At 50.5% G+C, this 19279-nt stretch overlaps 1 protein-coding gene across 1 annotated transcript in view; it reads left to right on the forward strand.

The window, feature by feature from the left end:
* Positions 1–19279, forward strand: part of LOC140420930 (sodium- and chloride-dependent neutral and basic amino acid transporter B(0+)-like) — a 242665-nt gene that overhangs the window by 87945 nt on the left and 135441 nt on the right. The window contains exon 5 of the mRNA XM_072505092.1: positions 2381–2519. Within this exon, the coding sequence (XP_072361193.1) occupies positions 2381–2519 (139 nt within the window). The remainder of the gene's footprint in view (positions 1–2380; positions 2520–19279) is intronic.

Here is a 19279-nt window from a genome sequence, read left to right on the forward strand (position 1 = left end):
GAAGCCGACTTGTGACAATAACCGATTTTCATTTCATTTCATTTTCGTTAGTGAGATCGGCCATGCTAATTTGAGATACTGAACGGAATCTGTCACATAAATACTGTGGCTACATATGCAACAAGACTTTTGACAATAATCAAGCTTGGATTGATAAGTAGTAAGTAACATTCATGCCACACAAGTGCCAGGCAATGACCATCTCCAATAAGAGATAATCCAATCACCTTACCATGAAATTCAATGGCATTATACCACTGAATCACCCACTATCAACATGCTGCGGTTTAATTTGACCTGAAACTAAACTGGAGCAGTCATATAAATATTGTGGCTACAAGAGCTGTTCAGAGGCTAGAAATTCTGCAATGAATAATTCACCTCCTGACTCCCCAAAGCCTGTCCACTATCCACAAGGCACAAATCAGGAGTGGAATGAAATACTCTCCATTTACCAGGTTGGTCACAGCTCCAATAACATCAGGTCAACATCATCCAGGATAAAACAGTCTGCTTGAATGACACCCTATCCAGCAATTTCAACACTCACTCCCTCCACAATTGGTGCACTGTGACAGCAGTGTGCACCATGTACAGAATTCACTGCAGTAACGTAACAAGGCTCCTTAATAACACCTTCCAAACCTGTCACCTCTATATCTAGAAGGACAAGGGGAGCAGATTTATGGGAACAACACCACCCGCAAGTGTGCCTCCAAGCCACTCACCATCCTGATTTGGAAATGTATCACCGTTGATATATTTACTGTTAATGGGTCAAAATCCTGGAATGCCCTCCCTAACAGCACTATGGGTGTACCTGCTCAACATGGATTGTAGCGGTTCAAGAAGGAAAGCTCACCGCCAACTTCTCAACGATAATTAGAGCTGGCCTAGCCAGCAACACCCACATCCCGTGAAAGAAAAAACATATAGTTTTGCTGACAAAATTAATTTTACAAAGTACTTCTGAATGTAATCCTCTTTTTATTTATTGTAACAAAGCTGATGATTTCACAAAAGGTTTGCCTGACAAACTAATTTTACAAAATACTTCTGAATTTTATCCACTTTTTGTTTCTTATAACAAAGCTGTTGATTTCATAAAAAGTTGGCTGACAAAATTAATTTTACGAAATATTTCTGAATTTTATCGTTTTTTTGTTTCTTCTAACAAAGCTGAAGGTTTCATAAAGATTCATTAGAAGCAAAATCCTGGTTTAAAAGATCATAGAATTAGTCACAGCAAAATAATAATCAGTGTAAACCAATGACTGAACTACAAACAGAATCACAAATGCTAGCAAAAACCCATGGAATAAAATCGATTTGATTTTCTCAGTCAAAGCTGAACTCAGACGTGATTGTATGATGATAAAAGACAGCCGATTACAAGGTACCGCTAAATACTACTACCTGTGGCAACATGTTCGCTTTGAATCAGAACGGTGTAGATTCAAGTTTCACTGTAAAGTCATGAGCTCATAATTAAGGTGGACACTTCAGCGCAATGCTGAGGGCATGCTAAAGGAGCTTTTTTTTGATTAAACACTAAAATGAGATCCTTCATATTGTCAATAAAGACTTCATGCCACTATTTCAAAGAAAAACAGGAAATATTTCCTGCTACTTTGTCCAGTATTTTCCCTAAACAACATCACTTTTTAAACAAATTTAGAGTACCCAATTATGTTTTTTTTTCGAATTAAGGGGCAATTATGTGTGGCCAGTCACCTAACCTGCACATCTTTGGGTTGTGGGGGTGAAACCCACGCAGACATGGGGAGAATGTGCAAACTCCACATGGACAGTGACCCAAGGATGGGATTCAAACCCGGGTCCTCAACGCCGCTGTCCCAGTGCTGACCACTGCGCCACGTGCCACCTCTAAACACCATCACAAATAAAACTGATTATCATATTGCTGGAACTTGTGTCTGGAATCTTGATGTGCAAGATTGCTGTGGTCGCTACTGTAGTGTTGGGCGTTCTGACACACAGATGAGCCAACACAGTTGTATATGGTACAACGCTATTTTATTTAAACTTTCTATGTACAGTTTTGTCTTGATACTCTGCACGTGGGGATTCCCTGTTTGTGATGTTAAAACAGGTCGTGTCCGTGTCCGTGTCCTTGTCCCCAGACCCACCAGGTGTCGTGTTTGTGCTTTTATATGGTTCCTGTCTTTGTGTGTGATTGGTTGTGGTGTTGTGTGTTCTGATTTGTCTGTTGGTGTGTCCATCATGATGTGTGTGTTTGAATATCATGACAGCTACAACAGTGACCACACTCCAAACGTACTTAATTGGAGAGCATTCTGGGATACCAGCTGGTATACAAATTCAAGTCTTTCTGTGTTTTAAATTCCACTTTTTCTAGATCCACTCTGCAATCTCAGTATGGCTGGTGGACACTTTGAAGTCGTGAATACAACATGGCTAAATGCAAACAATGTAACTTGTCCAGCTGGATCAATAATCAGTGTTCCACAACAGGGTCCAAGTGAGCAATACTGGGAGTAAGTAAATTGCTGAAGTTAGCTACACTTATAATATGCAAAGCTTTACTCGCAGCTTCCTCTTGGGAATGTTAATTGAATGACTGTTCCATTTAATGAGTGAAAAGAAAAAGTGAAAATGCAGTAGTCACAGGGAATTTGATAGTTTGGGGCATAGACAGGCATTTCACTAACTGATTCCCAAATGGCATATTGCCTCCATAGTGACAGGAGAAAGCATATCACTGACCGCAGGATATTCTGAGAGTAGAACGGAAACAGCGAGAGCTCGTACTCAATATTGGAACCAGAGATGTACAAGAGTATATGTATAGTTGTTATTCAGATAACGTTCCTGCAATGTTTCAAGTGCAAGTAAAGAGATTAGTAAAAGGGACCTCAAAGAACAGATTCTCCATTGCCTGAAGGTGGCAAGTTTTGTAATTTAACGAAGAATGGACCACAGGCCAAAAACATCATGATCGATGGCGGTGCGCCAATCGCTTACCGATGGTCCAGTCCCCTGGTGGCTGCGAGCTTCATGCCCTAAGCTGGCGGCACCATGCAAAACTTCGATTTGCATGCATTTCAATATGATTAATGGACTTGTTATGTGCCAGGGTTTAGAGAACCCCACAGTGTAACATGGAGTTCACCTGACCCACAACTTTTAATAGATTGTGGTATGGGGAGCACACGGCCCACTCTACAGGTGTGGTACAGCAGAAATGGAAAATTATTTTTTAAAGCGAAACAATGTTTATTCTATTAACTCAAGTTAACCTTTTTAAAACAAACAGTGAACATCTGAGCAACCATTAATTCAAATACAACTGTAGCCATCTGGGATGGCCACTTCACGATTACAAAATGGACACTTTGCAAAGATTGCAGGGAAAATGGACAATACTGAGAAAGCAAGCAGGTGCAGGGTTTGTCTGTTGATTGGGGCTGCAGCTCCCAGACAAGACCAAAACTGCAAAACCATAACCATACTAATGAGCCATCCCCGGGGACAAAAGAGTAACATTTAGGTAAACGATACCAAGGCAGACACCCCAGGGCCAGAGGAGACCAGAACAAAGGAGGCCAACGGCCACCTAGGACACGCTCAGCCATCAGGGCACCCACCCCCTCTATTGGAGGAAATCGATAGGAACGATTGGGAAACGGCCCAATTAACTGGGGCCAAGTTCAAGGTCCACCCAAAAGTGCGCGCAGCCCCTTATGGGTATAAGAAGGATCCCCCAAGAGAGAGAATTGCTCTCTTGGCTCCGGCTCTCACCAAGGAGAGACCTGCCCAACAGCAACATCAGAACAAGTAAGTCCAAGGTCAACGCACGCTACGAGACAGACGCTCTTAGCTGTTATTCCATACCAGTTCGACCCCAGCAGCCTCAGAACCGAACAACGGCCATTGTTCCTCTGACTGAGTGGCCGCCTGAAGCTAAGTACAGGCTTTAGCAGTAGTGATAATTTAGTTTGTGGGTTTTAAGCATGAGTATATTTGACTGTGTGTGTAAATAAATGAGCATTGAGTTTGAACTTGCTAACTGGTGTATCGAGTTCCTGATCAGTATTCGGTTTTGAATCTTGTGGCGGTATCGAGAGATACCTGGTGACTCTAGAGCAAAATTAGAATTAAGGAAGGCGACCATATTGGCTGCCATAGTTCAGTTAGCAGCGAGGGACAGAGAGGTGGATGATGTCAAGCGGGCACACCAGTCTTGCCTCATCCATTTGAGTAGTTTTCAGACCCAATATGATAAGGCCTACCAGGACACGCAACGTGCGGTCTTGGTAAGACAAGAAACCGAGCAACAGGTAGAGAAATTGCAGAAACAGTGCAATGATTTGAAAGCAGCCATACAAGCGCTCCACACTTCCACGACGGAATAAAGGCAGAGCTCAGTAGATCACGCAAAGTGCCGGGAGCAAATTGCAGAATTGCAATCTCTGCTTTCTGTCCAGAATGGGTTTCAAAGTACGTTTGGACCCCAATCAGACCAGGAAAACGGCCCCGATTGGCAGGAGTTAAATGAGACTGCCCACAGATACGTATATGGGACATGTACGCAAGAAAAACCCCAAAAGAGAAAAGCACCCCAACCCCCGACTGAACAGGCAGAACACACCCCCATGAACCCTGTAACTACACACCACAGGGTCGCAGCAGAAGGAAACACAGATTTCCTGTATACAACCCCATTAACCGTGACCCAATTACGGGACGCGTGTGGAAAAATTACACCGTTCCTTCCCACATCAGACCCCCACCAATTTTTCGCTAGAGTTAAACAGCAGGCATCCATGTATGGCCTGGACGAAAAGGAGCAAGTGAAGCTCACAGTTTTAAGCCTTGACCTTTCAGTCGTGGCAGCCCTTCCCGACCCACAGAATGTAGGAGGAGGCACACTCCAAGAGATGCACACAGCGATCCCAGATGCGATCGGCTATAACAGAGGCGACCCCATAAAAGGCCGAAACAAGTGTAGGGAAAAGAAAACAGAGCACTCTACACCGTTTGCTGGACGCTTGTGTATACATTTCACAGCAGTTTTCGGAGAATTAGCCCGCACCCATTTGCCCCCAGATAACATGGCCAAATGGACTTGAATCCTAGTCTCTTGCGACAGACGCAGGACAGAGAGCTTGCGCAAATTACCACCCCTCAAACGAGGCCCACAATGAGAAATGGTTTTGAAGAGATTGTCCCGCGCTTGGGAGCAATCAGTCCAAGGCAGAACCACATTTGCAAAACCCGAGGAAGAGCCGGTAAACATGAATCCAGTTAAAGCGCACCAGAACCCCGCATGGGTAAATGAGGGCGGGAACAGCCCACCACAGCCAAAACCCAGGAATGTAACAATTGTGGACAGTTAGGACACTTTGCACGAGAGTACAATGCGCCCCTAAAGCAGCAGAGAAACCAACAGACAGGCACCCTAAATAAGAATAGGGCAAAGCCAATCCATATCGTTAGCGCCCGTTCAGAGAACATAGACATGAACGGCACCGACTGACGGTGTTCGGGCTCCCCAACTTGGGCCTGCGACACCCTTTGGGACAAGTCCAGGAGACCGGTCGTAGCAGGCAAAGTCCGGGGACACCCCGTAGAATTTCTTTGGAACACAGGAGGGTCTCGCACCACATTCAATTCCTCCACGATGTTTCAGCGAGACACGTGGACCACAAAAGACACCATCACACTCAGCGGCTTTACAGGTCATTTGCAATAAGGACACATCACAGCCCCTGTAGCGATATGTTACAACTAAACACCCCGTAGTTTTGGTCGATCTACCCCAGAACACATCCTAGGAATCGATTTTATGATCCAGTTAATAAATGTGTATGGAGAATGGCAAAGGCAGCACGAGCCCCCGCCACGCTCACAGTTGGAGACTATGAAAACAGGATTAGCTCAGTAGGAGACTTCTGGTTCGACCCTCGAGCCATTAGTCAGGACAGACAGGTTAGGGAAGTCCTGCATCAACACAAAGCAGCATTTGCACAGCACAAGCACGACTGGCAAAATAGCCGGCTTGGTAAATATTACAGGTCCCGACCCCAGATCCCAAAAGCAGTAAGGTTTTCCCCAAGAGGCAGAGGGAGAAATCTCCAAAGTAATAGAGAGTTTGCTTGATCAAGGCGTACTCAGATCAGTAGCCTCCACAAACAACGCACCAATTTGGCCCGACAGGAAACCCGATGGATCATGGCGACTGACCATTGATTACCAGGAACTGAACAAAGTAACCCCAGTAGCAGCTCCCACCGTAGCCACGAGTCCCGAGACCATGCTCAAACAGGGACTCCAGTCAAAACAAATTTCGGTTATGGACATTAGCAACAGCCTTTGGTCCATCCCATTGGATAAAGCGTGCCAGTACAAATTCGCCTTTACATTCCAGGGACAACAATATACGTGGACGTGCCTTCCACAAGGCTTCCACAACTCCCCCTCCATTTTCCACCGACAGCTGGCAAATGGACTAGCAAAATATTCCCGCCCCTATTGTCTGGTCCAGCATGTAGATGGCTTGCTACTACAGACAAACACAAAGGGAGAGCACATTTCGCTTCTTGCCAAATTCCTAGCACTCCTAAAAGCAATTGGATGTAAAATCAACCCCAAGAAGGCCCAGATTTTGCAGGAAAAAGTAATTTACTTGGGTACAGTAATCACACATGGTAAACGCGAGATCGAGCAAAAGAGAATTGACTCGATCATCAAATTGCCCTTCACCATAATGTCTCAGCCCTCCGGTCATTTTTAGGACTGGTTGGTTACTGCCGAAATCATATCGATGGTTTCGCCACAAAAGCAGCGCCCCTATCCGACCTTCTCAAGAAAAGGGCACCTTGGGAATGGCTCCACAGCACACAGATGGCGTGGATGCTTTAAAAAGAGCCCTCAGCACAGCCCCCGCATTACAGGTCCCAGATCCACTTTCCCCGTACGCAATTGAAGTTGCAAGCACCGACCGAACCCTTTCGGCCGTACTCCTCCAGGAACGCCATAACCAATTACGCCCCGTGGCATACGCTTCACGCGTGTTAGATCCTGTCAAGCAAGGATTTTCTGCCTGCGAAAGGCACCGGCTCGCAGTTTTTTGGGCAGTACAGTACTTCGCCTACATTACAGGACTCAACCCCATCACCATTCTCACTGAACACACCCCAACACAGCGTTTATTAGACGGTTGACTTAAAGATGGCACACTCAGCCAAATCCGCGCAGCCCGTTGGACCCTTCTTTTACAGGGACGGAACATTATAGTTAAAAGAACCACGACCCACACTTTCCTAGCCGATAATTTGCAATATGCAGGTACCCCACATGAGTGTGAGATCATCACCACAAAACACAACACAGGCCCATTTATACCTAAGTCAGCTCCCAGGAAAGCAGGTAATACACCCCAGAAACCCCAGCCCACAGACACGTGCGCACCCCTGAAAATCTATGTGGGTGGCTCCTCCACAGTTTTGAACAGAACGAGAATTACCGGTTGCGGCATTTACGTAGAGGATGCGCAGGGACCCGCCCTAGATGAGATTTCACTAAGTTGCCAGGACATCTAGGCTCGCAGGCAGCAGAACTGGCAGCCATAGCTTACATTGTAGACCACCCTGACCCGTTTCCCTCCGACCTCAGCAGACATCTATTCGGACAGCTTATATGTCTGTAATAGCTTAACGGAATTCCTATCCTGGTGGGAAACTAGAGGATTCGTTTCCGCAGACAGTAAGCCCCTACCCTCAGCCCCATTACTCCGACATATCCTAGAGACAGACAAAAATAGGAAATATGGCTTAATTGAGGTTCGCATTCATCACTGTTCTTTCCCCCTTGGTAACGTTAAAGCAGATGCCCTAGCAAAGGCAGGTTCCAGGCATGGTTACTTTTGGAACCCCCGAGAGCACCCCAGTACACGTGGTTCAGGTCTCACAGACCAACATTCAGGATCTAGCAAAGACCCAGAAGGAAGATGAAAAACTCAGGGAAGTTTTAAAAGGAACCTTCCCAGCCCCGTACGACAAGTTTAAAAACGCAATCACCACACACGACGTTGTGATTTTAAAAGAAGGCATTTATGCAGTTCCCAGCCAGGACAGGAACCAGATTATTTGTCAGTTCCATGACAATCATGGACACCAAGGCATTGAACCCACCCTAGCCCACCTCAGACCACTCTGCTGGTTGCCTGATTTAAAAGCCAATCTAACCCATTACATTGAAAATTGCTTGATCTGTGCCCAGAACAATCCGGACAGATATGCAAGAAAGGCTCAGCTTAGTCACACCCGCCCCGTTAATGGCCCCTGGACGAATTTGCAGATAGACTACATAGGACCCCTACCCCCCGCCCCCCCTGCAGAAATGGTTATACGTACGTGCTGGTGGTCATCGACACCTTCACAAAATGGGTGGAAGCTTTTCCATCAAGAACAAATACAGTCAAGTCAACAGCTAAAATACTAGCACAGCACATCTTTAAGATGGGGCCTCCCACGCAGTATAGAGTCCAATCAAGGCTCCCATTTTACAGGACGAGTAATGAAAAACGTCCTCACAATTTTCGGAATCAGGCAAAAGTTTCACATAGCCTACCAACCCCAGTCAAGCGGCATTGTAGAGAGGATGAATAGGACTTTAAAAGCCACTCTCAGGAAAATGGTACAATAGAACAACAGCACCTGGGATTCTGTTCTCCCATTTGCTTTAATGTTCTTAAGAAACACGGTATCCACGTCCACAGGATACACCCCCCCCACACTCTCATGACCGGACGCCCCATGAAAGGGACAGAGTATTTATTAGGACTGGATTTGGCCAGCCCTGCAGTCACCGCCCTCACGCATGAAAATGCTGTACAACAACAGTTCCTTGAGAACATAAAGGCAGCCCAACTCGCAGCAGCTGTGAGACTTGGGACCAGGAAGAAACAAAGCAAGGCTTGTTTCGACAAAAAGGTACACACCACCGAGTTTGTAGTAGGGCAGCAAGTGATGCTTTCCCTCTACAACCCCAGTTCATTCCTTTCCCCCAAATTTTCTGGACCGTATTCCATTTCGGACAAAGTAAGCCCCTCGGTATACAAAATCACATATCCCAATGGCAAGTCTGCGTGGTTTCACATAAACCAGGTTAAGGCTTATGGCTTGCAGAACAACCATTCACACCACATCTTGCTCGCAGCAGCAGACGAGCATGCCCTGCCCACAGATGACGTATTCCTACCCTCCCCCAGCCAGTCCAGCATGTCCTCAGACACATCTTCAACTCCACCCCCAGAGGCACGACTCCGCCTCTCCCTTCCTTCATCAAGCAGCGACAGTGATAGTGACAGCCACAGCACACCACGTTATGATTACACCCCTGCACCAGGCCCCACTCCCAGCGAATCCGACCATGATTCCAGTGACCCCTTCGAGATCACGTACATCAAAGCCCCTGACCCAGACCCACCGCCCGACGATTACGGATTACAACCTCGCAGCTCCAACCTTGACACACGATTCTGGCACCGCGACAATTCGTTCAGGCTCATCCGGAATGATGAGATGGACCCCAATTCACCCCAAGCTGCTTTAGCCAAACTACTCCAGTCAAGATTATGGCAGCCGGGAGAAGATGATGACATAGAATCTGACTCCCACAAACCAAATCCCTTTGCGACCCTGTTCGCTACTGAGCAATGAGGTGTCCAGATGATTGAAAAATGGAACCGATGGAGAGATATGGTGTCCTTTCTGATGGAACCTGAACCATGTTTGTTGTATGTTTGTTTGTTTAATGTACATGTTTGTCGTTTGTAAATTTGAAAGTTTTTCATGTCCCCACGCCACCACCCCTTTGACGTCCAATGACTGTTAATGGAACAAGTTTGTCCCCAGACAACCGTTCAGAGGAACTAGTTTGTCGACAGACAACCGTTCAGAGGAACAAGTTTGTCGACAGACAATCGTTAGAGGAACTAGTTTGTTGACAGACACCACTCATAGCTACTCTCCTGATTCGATCACGAGAGGCAGCCCCCCACGACGACCACATTGTTACCCGTTCTTGCCGGTCGCTCAGGCAGTGGAGAAACGGCACTGGTCCCCGCCCTGCCTGAGGACCCCCTCTGGTCAGCTACGCTTGGGTTGAGCACAAACGGCACTGATCACCGTCCTACCCAGGGATTCCACCCATTTCTTACCCGCCGCGGCCCATACGCACCCCAATTTGGCTCGTTACGTTCGAAATTCTTTTGTTTGTTTTTGGTGACCCGTAGGTTGCTTCCGTATGCTATTTACATCCTCAAACACTAGGATGGTAGATCGCACAGGCTGCGAGACAGCTCGCACTATGTCAGTATTTTCTCGAATGTCTTGTCCCAAATATTTGGTTTAAAAAAAAAAATGAGGGAGTCACAGATGGTGACCAATCATAATGGGAAATTGGCAACAAAGGACAGACAGACAGACATACGAGATCTTAAGCAAGATAATTACAGATATTATGCTTGTGTCCTAGAACTCCAGAACCTCAGGAACCCCAGAGGAAGAAAAAGAAGACAGGAAGACGGAAAAGATGAAGACAACCTTCATGTTCACCTGGATCTTAGTGGGATCCCATCAATTGTGCACGGACGCTACCCCCCTGACCCCTACCACACAGGCCGTGAATGATTCCCACCCCTACCATACACAGAACCCCGAGATAGTTAGCCCTAAGACAGTTAATGATACCCCGACCTGGTGTGATACGTTTATCACCTGGTATTCACTATCGTACATAGTAGAAGCCCTCTTAGTACTGGCAATACTTTGCAGTGTTGTCCAGACACTTAGAATCAGAAAATGGCGAAGGAGAACCTACCACTCCCGCACCCCGGTGTCCACATTTAGGTCCCCTATTTTCGGACTTCACCAAAGCCCCGAACCCCTTGACATGAATTAAAGTGCATCCGCTTCTCTTTGTGTGTTTTGTTCAATAAAGAAATGTAAACCTCTGTGCCTGACTGCCAAGCCAGAGAAACTTGTGTTGCTGCTATTTGTACATTTAAAATGTTGTAGAATTATTGTTGATTGTTTGAGTGAGGATAGTTATTGAGGATAGTTAGAGGTTCCAGTTTTTTTATTTTGTAATGCATGCCTGAATGTCATAGCGCCCCGTAGAGTTTTATACTGATGTATGCAAGTAAAATGATTTTAGGTAAAAATTGCGTTTCATAGGATAGGGCAGTGTAGAGCCCGTGAAGTGCTTATGGGTGCCCCGCTTGGTCAGAGAATGAAGACGCCGCAGTAATGTGACCCATCATGCTTCGCGTTGAGGATCACAAGGAGGGAGTGTAGCCATCTGGGATGGCCACTTCCAGATTACAAAAGGGACACTTTGCAAAGATTGCAGGGAAAATGGACAATACTGAGAAAGCAAGCAGGTGCAGGGTTTGTCTGTTGATTGGGGCCGCAGCTCCCAGACAAGACCGAAACTGCAAAACCATTACCATACTAATGAGCCATCCCCGGGGACAAAAAAGTAACATTTCAGTAAACGATACCAAGGCAGAAACCCGGTGCCAGAGGAGACCAGAACAAAGCAGGCCAACGGCCACCTAGGACACGCCCAGCCATCAGGGCACCCACCCCCTCTATTGGAGGAAATCGATAGGAACGATTGGGAAACAGCCCAATTAACTGGGGCCAAGTTCAAGGTCCACCCAAAAGTGCGCGCCACCCCTTATGGGTATAAGAAGGATCCCCCAAGAGAGAGAATCGCTCTCTTGGCTCCGGCTCTCACCAAGGAGAGACCTGCCCAACAGCAACATCAGAACAAGTAAGTCCAAGGTCAATGCACGCTACGAGACAGGCGCTCTTAGCTGTTATTCCATACCAGTTCGACCCCAGCAGCTTCAGAACCGAACAACGGCCATTGTTCTGCTGACTGAGTGGGCGCCTGAAGCTATGTACAGGCTTTAGCAGTAGTGATAGTTTAGTTTGTAGAGTTTTATGCATGAGTATATTTGACTGTGTGTAAATAAATGAGCATTGAGTTTGAACTTACTAACTGGTGTATCAAGTCTTTGATCAGTATTCGGTTTTGAACCTTGTGGCAGTATCGAGAGATACCTGGCGACTCTAGAGCAAAACATAATTAGAATTAAGGAAGGCGACCATATTGGCTGCCATCTTCAGAGCCAAGTTAAGAGAAACACAATCAGCAACACAACCCCCAAAGAATACAACACTAAGTAATCCTTAAGCTGTCCTTTAAACATCCAGAAGACTTTAAAAAAACCTTTAAACAGAAGCACATCAGGTTAAAGTCACTACTGAGAGCAGTTATTAAGTTTAAATCACCAAAGGATTATTTACAGTCTTTAGAATACAGAGAGAGAGACTCCTACACCTGGCTGTGACTGCAGCTATCCAGCTCTGAAAACGAAACTAAAACACACCCTGCAGCAAACAGCCTAAAACAAAAGTAAAAAGCTGACAGACAGCCCAGCTCCACCCACACTCTGACATCACTGATAAACACCCATTTCTTAAAGGTACATTTCTTAAACACCCATTTCTTAAAGGTACTCTCATATGACAGACTGGAAAACCGAATCTTCCCCCCGTGATGCTCCAGCCCTCTCAGCCGGGAGTCACAGGGCATGAATTAGTGCAAGCCATGGCCGTTGAGGGGGAGCACCGAAGTAAGCAACCTTTTGAGGCTTGATGGGATGCGTGCCTGGACCTCGGAGTGGCGCAGGATGATTTGGAGACAGGTGCCTGGAATCGAGAGGTGGGATTCTCCGAAATCGGCACGATGGCCCAACGCCGGCGTCATAAACGGCATGAACCACTCTGGCGTCGGTCCGGCCAGAAGTTGCGGAATCCTCCGCCCCATAAGGGACTAACACCGTTATTGACGGCGCGCGGCGTCGCTTCACACAAGATGCCACCGGATGCCGGAGAGACGGCAAAATGACCGCCCGCTGCGCAGCGCCGAGGTTCCAGGAGCGGGACATCGAGGCACTCCTGGACGCAGTGGAGCAGATTAGGGAGGCCCTGTACCCCGGTCATGGCCACAGGGTCGCACCAAACATCAGCCGGCGCCTGTGGAGGGAGGGTGGCAGAGGCCGTCAGCCCCGTGGCCGTAACAGCCAGGACAGGCAGCCAGTGCCCCAAGAAGGTCGATGACCTAGTCAGGGCAACCAGGGTGAGTACCCCCCCCCCCAATTCCCCCCTGCCCACAATATGGGTGGCACAGTCCTAGCTGAAATAGACATGGCTGCACCCACCCATGCAGGCTGCATTGGCAGATTGGGCTGTGAACCTATGCCAAATACACACAACCGCTGGTCTGCAAGTATATGTCCGCCTAACACTGTTGCCCTTTATCTCTGTCACCCCTCTCTCCACCCGCCTCCCCACAGGAGAGGCGCACCCATAACAACCATGAGAGTGAGAGGACCGGAGAGGGTCACCTGAATTGCGCCCCCTCACCGTTCATGAAGAGAGTTTGCAGAAGCAGAGGACAGGGGCACAGCACCAAGTGTGACCCCCCACTGCCTCCCCTCCTCCCCACCGTTCCCCTTCCCCTCGCCCCCCATCCCTCCTTCACCCCCCCTCCCCCTTATGCATGTCTAACCATGCATGCTGTATTGTGTATTGTAGGATCAAACGTCGATCCACCTATCCCTGTAGATGCTGACAGCCCCCAGGACGTGTCAGGGCGCCCACAAGACAGGGATCGACCCGGGGTGTCAGGCATACTACGACCCCACCCAGTGCTGGGGCACCCACAAGACAGGGACCGACCTGGGCCGTCAGGCATACGGCGCACCCACCCAGTGCCGGGGTGGCCACGAGCCAGGGATAGACCCAGACCATCAGGCGTACGCCGCCCCCATCTTGTGCCAGTGCGGTGACGCCGTAGGGCCAGACCCAGTGACGGGGAGGGCATCCACACCAACAGGCCCCCGTCCCAGTTGACCCAGGACACCTACACAAAAGACACACCCATCCAGGACACCCAAAGACAGGGGACGGACGGACAGGAAACACCATCCCAGGGGACCCCGGACTTCGGGTCCGATGAGGACCTTGACATGACGCCACTGCTATCTGCTACATCTACCACCATCGCAGAGACACTCACCTCGGTTGGTCACTTTAGCGATGAGGCTTCTGGGACACTCACTGGTACAGCAGGTGGAGGTAGGAGCCAAGGGGCCGGACGGTCGGAGGGCAGACCAGCCCCAGCTACCAGCTGCCGCCCAGATGGGTCCCGGGTTCCTGGAGTTGCCACACCCACCCATAGACCCGATGCAGTCACGGACCCAGGGACGATTGAAGGAAGGGGTGACAGCCGGCTTGCGGCACCTGCAGACGCAGGTGGAGGAGTCCACCCGCGTGCAGGAACAGGGAGTGGTGCCGATCACGTGTGCCACCCAGGCCGAAACCGCATGGGTGCCGTCTGCGTGGAGGTAATGGATGCGACGGTGTCAGACTTGGGGAGCAGTATGCAAGGTGTGGGACATTTCATGCAGGCAGCGTCCGTGGCCCAGGACATGGCTGCTCTCTCACAGGCAGCCATGAGCCAGCTGCAGATTGCAGCGGCACTCAATGCCTTGGCCCAGACTCAGCAGGCCATTGCTGAGGGCATCGGCGCAATTGCCCAGGTGCTGGCCGGCATCGCCCAGACGCAGGCAGGGATGGGCAACTCCCTAAGCTCCATGGCTGCAAACTTGCAGACCCTTGTTGATACCAGGGTGGGCCTCCAGGACTGGCAGCGTCAAGTGCCAGGGGTGCATTGGGTGCTGGATCCGTTCGCATCTCCGATCCATGTAGAGGCCCGGGGGCCATCGGGCATCCCGAGGGAGGAGGAGATGCTGGGGCCCGTTCCGGGTCCCCCTGTAGGGGAGGTCCCAGAACACCGCGATACCTCGGACTTCCCCCCTTTCTCCCCCGCCCTTCCGTCCCAGGTGCATTTGGTGGGCAACGGGCAGAACAGGCTGGCAGCACACCATCCCGCTCACCCGAGGTGCAGCCTGGCCCATCCAGGCTGGGCTGCCCCAGGAAACGATGCCAAAGGGGACCCTAGTCACAGGGCAGGAATCACAGGAGTCCGCCTCCAGTTCTGCTGTACCGTCTGGGGAACCACAAAGGCGTAGTCATCGGGCCCGTAAGGCCAGAAAGTTAGACACTGAGTAAGATGGCACGGGTGCAGGGCACAGTTTAGTTATAGGGGCTAGGGCACATGTATGAACTGTTTGTCATTGAAATCACTTTCACATCTACAGAAGCTGCCTCTGTGCTCTGCCCGATGCGTGCAGGGGTGGGGTGCGAGCTGAGCGGTAGTATGTGTGTGAGGGGTGATAGAACGTCGAGCTCAGGTGAATGTGCCCCCCCCCCCCCTCCCTCCCCAGGTCACACTCGACATCCCGCCCCCGGGCAGATGACGGGACCGTGCGCTGCAGTGTCCAGGCCTCATGCAGGGACGGTCCAGGTGGAGGGTGTTACTGTGGCCATGAGTCAGACAGTGTCTAACAATATAGAGCCCGGAGGTCATCGCAGAGCGGGTTGTCATCATCCTTCATGCCATGAAATAGACCCGCTTCCACGGGCGAGCTTGTGAGCCCTGCCCATTGTGCCGCAGGTGGATTTGCAATGGAGGGCTGGTGTGTATGTGGGTGATGCGGTTGTGGGCAGGGTGTGGGTGGTAGACGGGGTGTGGGTGGTGGGCGGAGTGAGTGTGGTTGGTCGGCGGGGTGCGGGAAGTGGGCTGGTGCCGTACTGTGCTGTCCTTGCACATACTCGGCAATTCCCCCCCCCCCCCTCCCAGTCTGTGAACCCTCCAGCACATCGCCCCTCTGCTGCAGACCACAACGATGCGGCCAACCCTATCCGATGGGTACTGGAGGGCCCTTCCAGAGCGGTCCAGGCACCTAAAGCGCATCTTTAGCGGCCTAAAGCACCTCTCGACCACACCCCTGGTCGTTGCATGGGCATCATTGTGGCGGGTCTCTGCGTCAGTCTGTGGCCTCTGTGTAGGCGTCATCAGCCACGACCGCCCTTGTTGCCAAGCACTCTGCCCCTCAGCCGGGGAGGTGTCCCTCGAACATGGCGAGGATGAACAATTGGGCCAATATGAACGAGTCATGTACACTGACCGGGTACCGGGCGCAGATGTGCAGGATCTTCATGCGGTGGTCACAGACCACCTGAATGTTCATGGAGTAGTACCCTTTCCTGTTCATGAACACGGCCCTGTTATCCGCTTGTGGCCGCATGGCGACGTGCACCCCATCGATCGCCCCCTGTACCACCGGGATCCTGGCCACGGCAACAAAGCCCGCTGCCCAGGCATCCTGGCGGGCGCGGTCCACAGGGAACTGAATATAGCGGTCCGTGATGTCGCACAGGGCATCCGTCACTGCACGGATGCACCTGTGCATCAATGCCTGGGAGATGCCGGATAGGTCCCCACTCGGCGACTGTAACGACCCCGTGACAGATGTTCATGGCCACCGTCACCTTGACGTCCACAGGTAGAGGGTGTCCTCCGCCAGTCCCACGCGGTGCCTTTTGTGCCATCAGGTGACATATATGTGCGACGGTTTCTCGACTCATCCGGAGTCTCCTTCGGCATGGCCGGTCCGTGATGTCCTGGTATGACGAGCGGTGCCGGTACAAACGGGGCTTCATCGAGCGCCTCTGTCGCCATGGCACCACCACCGCCTCCTCCTCCTCCTCTTCCTCATCATCCTGTCGGGGCGGAAGGCCCTCCAGCCTGGGCGGCTGCCACCTGCCCCTCTGCAGCACGCTCCTCTGCGGCAGCCTCCACCGCCTCTCTGGCACGCTCCTGCTCCAGCTCCCATTGGGCAACATGTAGAAGAGCTATGGTGGCCAACATCGCTGTCCAAACATAACGGTCTGCAGGGGGTGGAGGTGGACGACATATCATCATTGCACATACTTCCCTCCGCAACCAGGTGCCATGGGCTGCATGGTCGCCACTGTTGCCAGCTGGCACCTGGCCAGGGAAATCCGCGCCCCCGGGACCCCGATCCCCTGCACCCCCGATCACATCTCCGGCACTCCCGATCCCCTCCCCGGAACCCCCAATCCCCTCCCCGGCACCCTGGATTCCAGGTCCGGCACCCCTGATCCCACGACCGACACTCCGATCCCCGGCACTCCCAATCCCATCCCCGTCACTCCCGATCCCCTGCCCGGCACCCCCGATCCCATGCCCGGCAACCCCGATCCCAGGTCCGGCACTCCGATCCCCGACACTTCCGATCCCCTCCTCAGCACTCCAATTCCCGGCACCCCCGATCCCTACTGCACCCCAACCTCAACCAGCCCCCCCCCCCCTCAGCACCGATCCTGATCACCGGCATGCACCCCCGGGCCTGGGGGGCATCCTCCACCAGCACCCGCAACCCCCCCCCCCCACAGCCACGGCCATGCCGTCTCCTCTCCGACGGCCGCCCTAAGCTGACCCCTACCTCCTCGCTCGCCGGCGTTTAACGATTGACGCCATTTAAAACCTACTTTGATTTACGCCAGCGTGACCTGTGGTCACATCGGCAGGACTTTAGCCCATCCGAGCCGGAGACCTGCAGCAGCCCCGGGCACCGTCGCGTCGCGCCGATTCTCGCCATTCTGCAAGGCATGCGGCACGATTCCCATCGGCGGGCTTTTTCACGGGCCGGAGAATACAGTAGCTGGCATCGGAGGGGCGGGATTCGCGCCACCTCCCGGGGATTCTCCGACCCGGCGGGGGGATTGGAGAATCCCGCCCGAGGTCTCACTCTCGGGATTGTGATGCCACGCCTGAGACTCCCATTGTGCATAAAAAACCCCCGTTGCAACTTACATGCTCCTGGTTGAGACCCACTAAATGTTGACACTATCCTGAAAATGCTTTAAGGCCTTCTGGTCATGTGGTAATCCACCCAGCCTTCATATCAGGAAACCCCGACACCCCAGCAGTGTCATCAATGGGATGGGCTTGGCCAAGCTCAATCGCTGGCCCACCAGGTATTGGTAGTATTTAGTGCCTCAGCAGAGGAACTAGAGGATTAACAGAGCAGAGGATTACTGAGTGACAAGGGTAACTGGCTAAGGTCATGGCTAATGACACGTGCAAAGGCCTCAGATCGAGACGGAGAACCGTTATAATGAGACTCACTCAGCAACCAGGAGCATCATGGACCAGTGCATCAGTGTGCTCAAGATGCGCTTCTAATGCCTGGGTCACTCTGGTGGAGCACTCCAATATAGCCCTAGATGATCTTGAGCATCATGGTGGCCTGCTGCGTACTTCATAACACCGCGCAGCAGCGGGGTGACATGTTGGATGAAGAGGAAGAACAGCAGGCCTCAGCTGACAAAGCGAAAGACGATGCTTCCCAGAAAGTCCCGTGCGTGGAGCCTAAGCTGGCACGACAGGCGGCCCAACGTGCGATCTTGGACCGCCGCATACGGGAAAACCTCATCACCTCCTGTTATGGGCCAGGGCTTAGAGAACCCCAAAGTGTATCATGGAATTCAGCTGACCCACAACTTTTAATAGATTGTGGCATGGGGAGCACACGGCCCACTCTACAGGTGTGGTACAGCAGAAATCAAAACGTATTTTTTAAGCAAAACAATGTTTATTCTATGAACTCTAGGTAACCTTTTTAAAACATACAGTGAACATCTTAGCAACCATCAATTCAAATACAACCCCCAAAGAATACAACACGAAGTAATCCTTAATAACTTCCCAAATCCTTAATAACTTCTTTTGTCGAGAAGACAAAAGAAACACCTAGTAACAGAAGCACATCAGGTTCACATTCACTATTGAGAACATTTATAATTCTGAATTCACCAAATGATCAAAAGATAGTCTTTTCATGGCAGAGAGAACAGCAGTACACCTGCTTTGTCTGGCTTCAGCTCCAACACTGAAAAACGAAACCAAAAAAACACAGGCACACCCAAGCTTTTCTCAAAGTGAAACTAAAAAGCAGAGCCAGAGCTCAGCTCCACCCACACTCTGACATCACTGCAGCCAAACATTTCTTAAAGCGACATTCTCATAACACCTCCCCCCAAGAAAAAAAAACCCATCAACTTCAAGATGTTTTCATTCTTCACCTTTTCACTATCCTTTAAGAAATGCACTCAGTACTTTTTCATTTAAAAAGATACACACGCAAACAGGTACAATAATATAGTTGTTTTCCTTCTTCCTCCAACTGGAATCCTTCTCGAGTGGCAGTCTCTTTGAACAAGAA

The sequence above is a fragment of the Scyliorhinus torazame genome, chromosome 5 (genome assembly GCF_047496885.1).
Source record: "Scyliorhinus torazame isolate Kashiwa2021f chromosome 5, sScyTor2.1, whole genome shotgun sequence".
NCBI classification, from domain to species: Eukaryota; Metazoa; Chordata; class Chondrichthyes; order Carcharhiniformes; family Scyliorhinidae; genus Scyliorhinus; species Scyliorhinus torazame.